At 51.7% G+C, this 5,557-nt stretch overlaps 1 protein-coding gene across 1 annotated transcript in view; it reads left to right on the top strand.

Moving 5' to 3' along the window:
* Positions 1-1,430: 1,430 nt before the first annotated feature.
* Positions 1,431-5,557, top strand: part of LOC104397879 (ficolin-1-like) — a gene marked incomplete at its 5' end in the record, with an annotated part of 6,477 nt that continues 2,350 nt past the window's right edge. Inside the window, 3 exons of the mRNA XM_010007891.1 lie at positions 1,431-1,544; positions 2,266-2,319; positions 3,886-3,921. Of these exons, the coding sequence (XP_010006193.1) occupies positions 1,431-1,544; positions 2,266-2,319; positions 3,886-3,921 (204 nt within the window). The remainder of the gene's footprint in view (positions 1,545-2,265; positions 2,320-3,885; positions 3,922-5,557) is intronic.

The following is a 5,557-nucleotide window of genomic DNA, read 5'->3' as shown; positions in this document are numbered from 1 at the left end:
GAGCAAGTGCTTGAGTGGGAGCTGTGCTCTGCCTCTGATATCCTGAGAGCTGGGAGAGGCTCTGAGAAATCAGTCTCTTCTCTACTGGGATGCAACACTAATTAGAAAAAAAAAAAAAAAACTGCCTTCTGCTAACGGTCATAAACTTTCCAGGCTCTGTGTCTGAAGGTAATGTGGGGGTCAAACTCCATGAGGCACTTTGGGCCCCTAGTAATGCTGCCACAAAGGGGCAGGTGGGAAAAAATCCCAACCTGCTCTGCCCACCTCACCTTGCCTGGAGACAGAGTTTTAACTACATCAGTCATGGACTATGTATGAAATGCAGCTTGTTTGAGGGTTGCCAAGTGATGCTGCCCAGCAGGGGCTGCCCAGCTGACCCTGGGCTGTGTGTCCTCCAGTACCTCAGTTTCCCCATTCACCAGGTACACTCTGCTCTTTGCAAAGGGATGTAGCAGGCAGGGTGAGGAGAGCTGTCTGCACTTAGCTACACTGAGGGTTTGGCTGGTTCATTTCCCCTAGAAATAGAATACAGGAGGGGAAAGGCACCCAAAATGTTCAGAGGATGTCAGCTAGGCAGGTTGGGACACCAGGGAAGGAACTGAAACAAAGACATTGAACTCAAGAGCAAACAAGTCACTGTTCAGCCTGGCAGCAAAGAGCTGTGACACCCAGGACACCTGCAGGCACCAACCAAGCAGCCACCCTGCTGGGACAGCCTGGTCCAGCTCCCCCCAGCATGGAACCGGAGGGCGGAAACACGGGTTGGGGTAGAAGGTTATTTTTTACCCTCTTTTTTTGAATTCCAGCTTTTTTATCTCCAGAGGCAGGGGGGAGAGGGAGAATGAAGCCTCAGCAGCCGCTTTACAAACACACTGGCTCCAACAAAAGGTGCATCCTCCTGCCCCGGCCAGCGGGGCGTCCAGGAACAGGATGTTCCAGGCGAGATTTTCCAACTGCAGAGCAATGCAAAGGGCCAGTCAGAGGTTTTCTGGGGAGGACATAGCTCTGCTTAGCTCTGTCTGTGTTCCTTGGGAAAGGGACTGGGCTGATTCAAGCCAACACAGCATAAGGAAATTGGGTAGAACCTTTGCTGTCTGTGGACCCTTCAATATCACTTTCTCTGTTGTCAGCACCCCCAGGGCTCCTCTCAGCTTTTGTTGTATTAAGCCATAGTGTATTTGTCATGCGTGTGATGTCACAGATAACAAACACCATTTTCTCTGCTGAACTTTCTGAAGCCAGAGAGATTCAGTGTCTTACTCCTCTGACCTCTGAGATCCTCCATGCCTTCTGTTAATCCTCACAGCAGTCCAAACTCCAAGCCTTGTTGCTTTTCCTTGCACTGTTCCTGAACTCCAGAGGGTTTAGTTTCCTCTCCAAGATATTCAGAGCCCTAATAATCTCCACGAAGACTGTCTTAATTTCCCCAGAGGTGAGCCTAGTGGAACTGGGTGATGCTGACCACCTCGCCATTCTTCAAGGATGCCCAGGGATCCCAGGTGCCTCTGGCCCAAAAGGAGAACCAGAGCTCCCAGGAGCAACAGGTGAGGCCCCAGTGCTGGTGAGGAGCACTGTGGCATGCAATGGCTTTGTCACTTGGGGGTCAGGGAAGGATGGTGGGGCTGGAATCGTGCTGGCACCAGCTCTGCAGGCAGTGGGAGAGTCCCATAGGAGTGGACAAGACTCCATCTGGTACCTGCTGATGCCCCATCATGTGCTGGTACAAGTCAAGTTGTCTCTTTTTCCCTGAGTCTTGTCACAAGTCTGGAGCAGTCCTGAGGTGTGAAGTGTCTGTGTTGTTTCTTCTGCAGTAAGAACATTTGCCTACTTTCTGAGTCCTTATTGAACAGTATGGGTGGGAGAGGGGCTGTGATGCTCCTGCATGTCTACAGCAAACTGTCTGGGAACTGCATCAAGGAAACCATGCCCCAGGAAGCAAGGAAAGTGGGTCCTGCAGGTGTTTCATAGACAGCTCATAGAGATGATGAAACACATCAGCAGAGGGACCAGATTTACCACAGCAAAATCCATAAGCCGGCTCCAAGATGTTAAAAGCTCATAGAAATTAATATGTGAACTGCAAATTAGGACTTACACCAGCCATACCAGCATAGTGTAGCTTCAACAGAAGTAGAGGAATAAGATACATTGGAAGATCGAAAGTAATTAACAAAATCCAGTTCCTGCTTAGCTGCCAGGGCTCTGTGTCATCTCCCCTTCAGTCAGTTCATAATGTGCATGTACAAACTGTATTTTTCCTTGCAGGAGAAATGGGAGCCCAGGGACTCCCAGAGAAAGCAGGACCACCTGGTGCAAAAGGTAATGGGTAACATTCAGCTCTAAACCATAAACCTACCCATGTTCAGGGCATGCACAAGGAGAAGGGTCTGCAGAAGCAAACTGCAGAGCTGGTCACAGTCCAAGAACCAGCCCTGGAGTAACACAGGCAAAGCAGGAGTTGGGGTATGGGTCTTGCATGGGGTGAGTATTAGTAACAATGTTCTTGAGCAGGGCCACCTCACAGAGGTAAACACTACTCTTCTCAAAGTTCTCCTTAACTGCCCACAAAATCAGACGTGCCCCCATTCCCCTCTAACAAGCTCCACCTTGACAAACCTGCCCAAATGCACCCCCATCCCCTCTGGGGAGCTTTGGGGAGCATTGGCCAGGAGCCCCGGCACAGAGAAACAGTGCTGAGAGGTCTGGGCTAGGGGAGAGATGCCATTGCAGCCTCTGGACCAGGAGATGGGATCAAACCACCAGGGAACAGCTGACACAGGGTGACGCAGGGAGAGAACAGGGGCTCTTTGAGATAGGGAGAGACTCTGAAAAGAGGAAGATGTCTGCAAAGAAATCAGCTTTCACTCCATCCAGGCTGGGCTTAAGGTCTTCAGAAGGATCTGTGTGCTGTAGACAGTGCAAAGTGTCTCTCCTAAAGAATCCAGTTCGTAGTAGAAAGTGGCAACCAGGAACTGAGCACCTGTGCACTGACCAGCTGGAAGAAAACCCAACAAAAACCTTTGCATGTTGAAGATGTAATGATTTCCTGGTCAAAAGCACCCATGACTTCAGCTGAAACCCCAGTGTGAGGTGGATGAACCCACAGAAAAAACCTACAATCTCACCCATGCCTGGCTGAGAACAGAAAGACCCCACAAAAAGCCACCGAGATAGAGCTGTGAAACTCCCACTGTAGTATTGCAGAATCACAGGTCAGGGGTTGGAAGGGACCTCTGAAGATTATCAATCCAACCCCCCTGCCAGAGCAGGACCAAAAACTAGGCAGGTCACTCAGAAAGGCATCCAGACCTTTGCATCTTGAAAGTCTCCAGAGAAGGAGACTCCACAACCTCTCGGCAGCCTGTCCCAGGGCTCTGTCACCCTCAGAGGAAAGAAGTTCTTCCTCATGTTGAGATGGAACTTCCTGTGCTTCAGTTTGAATCCATTGCCCCTCATCCTATCACAGGGCACAAGTGACAAGAGGTTGTCTCTGCCTTGTTGATCCCCAGTCCTCATGTGTTTATAGACATTAATTAGATCCCCCCTCAGTCTTCTCCTCTCCAGATTAAAAAGCCCCAGATGTCTCAGCCTTTCCTCATAAGGCAGGTGTTCCAGTCCCTTCATCATCCTCGTAGCCTCTGTTGGACTCTCCAGCAGATCCAGCAACAGCCAGAGCAATTTTCCCTCCTCTGTGTCCTCCTCCTGCTCTTCCCAAGAGACGCTGCTGGTCAGGGGAACAGTTGGGTTGGGCAGCATCAGCCTGGACACTCAGAGCGGGGACACTCCTCAAAGTGGCCTTTTCAGCTTGTCAGCTTCTCCTGTGCATTTGGGATCATTCACACACATTGAGTTGTCTGTGATGAGCATTTCCCTGGTCTCTTTCAGGAGCAGCAGGAGAGCCTGGCTTCCAGGGACCAAAAGGTAAATCACACTGAATTCATCATGTGAACTGGTTTTGTTACACTTCCACCCTGTCCTGTTCTGGAACAACACACCAGGCCAGAGCAGCTGATGAAAGTACCCAGCCAGCTGTTTGGTGGCAGTTGTGCCCCATTGCAGGGGTGTGAGCAGCCCCTGTCCCAAACCTCTTCAGAGACAGGGGCTGACACTGGGTCGAGAGCCTGCTGCTGCTGCCCAGCACCATCAGGCACAGGAACTGCAGAGCTTTACCCTCCTGCCTGAAGGATGAGCCGGGTTTGGGCAGAGCCCTGACCCTGCCATGTCATGGCCAAAGGCAGAGTTCTGGAGGAAACTGTCACTGCTGGTGCCAGAGGATCTTGTCTCCCCACCAGCCCTGAGCAGAAGGACAGGGGGAAAACAAGGTTTTCTCCCTGATGCTGCCACCCCACAGGTGAGGGCCATGGACACCATCACCCTGCAGCTGCAGCCACTGGAGCCCTGCTGATGCGGGGTCTGCTCAGGCCATCTGCTACAGCTGCCCATCCCCCACCTGGGGTTCAACAATGCTGTCCCACAGCTGCAGATCCTCCTCACACACCCCTATCCCATCCCACCCCTTCTCCTGTCCCACTGTCCCTGCCCAATGAGACCCCCTGGCTCAGGATGCTGGTGACTGCTCGGGGCTGGCCAGGCCAGGCCCAGCAGACACATCTTGTACCAACCTTTGGATCTACTGTCCCCACATCAGATGTCAGGGGAAAATATATAGTGTGAAAAGAGACAAAGCTGCATCTGAAACGTGTCCAACACCATGTTCCTACTGGGCAATCTGGAGAACTGCTCCCCATGACTGGGGTGCTGGTGTCACCACTATTAATTACAGGAGTCTGTGACTTGGGTCCCCACCTGTCACTGTCCTACTGTGCTCTTAGTCTGTGCAGATGGGCCCTTGGTGGGTCTCCTCTGGTGGGCCTGGGAATGGTGGGGGCAGAACATGTGCTGAGCTCCTGCTGCCTGGTGTCTGTGCCTCTGCTGTGCATGTGAATCAGCGCAACACTCCCCCCCCCCAGCCCTTCAGCCCCTTGCCAGTGCAGCAGGATTTCTTTTGTAAAACAAATTATGCTAAGTGCTGGAGGAGGGGACAGCAGGTGCAGAAGGTGAAGACCAATTGATGGTGTTGTTTGTCCAATAGGAATGAAAGGAGAGCCTGGACTTCCAGACATATGAGGTGAGTTCCACCCTAGGTCCTTCATGCCACCCTTGGCTTTGCAGAGAAGGTGGTGGTGGACACCCTGCACCAGAAGTCAAGACAGAGCAGCCACAAAAAAATAATTCAGACTGACACTGAAGGATGGAGAAAGGAAATATCTGTTAACCTATTTACTTCTCTCAGCCACACGCAGCTTCTGTGTGTCTACTCTGTAATCCAGCCAGGCCAGGGAAGTCCTATCCTCTGAGTACTGATTGAGCCACCTGCCCTCTGTCTAGCCTGGAGGTGGTCTGTCTTAGTTTTTAGGCACTTCAGTGTCCGGGTTTCCAAGATGAAACCACTAGAAACACCTCTGTAGCTGTGCTGCTACATTGAAGGCAGTTATACCGCTGCACTGGCAGTAGCAGGTTCAGCAGAAACGGGGTTTTCGTGCGGAATAGTGGCCAC

Source organism: Chaetura pelagica, unplaced genomic scaffold (assembly GCF_000747805.2).
Source record: "Chaetura pelagica isolate M959 unplaced genomic scaffold, ChaPel_1.0 scaffold252, whole genome shotgun sequence".
Lineage (NCBI taxonomy): Eukaryota > Metazoa > Chordata > Aves > Apodiformes > Apodidae > Chaetura > Chaetura pelagica.
The sequence above is the reverse complement of the archived record's forward strand: the minus strand, read 5'-3'. Positions and strand labels throughout refer to the sequence as shown.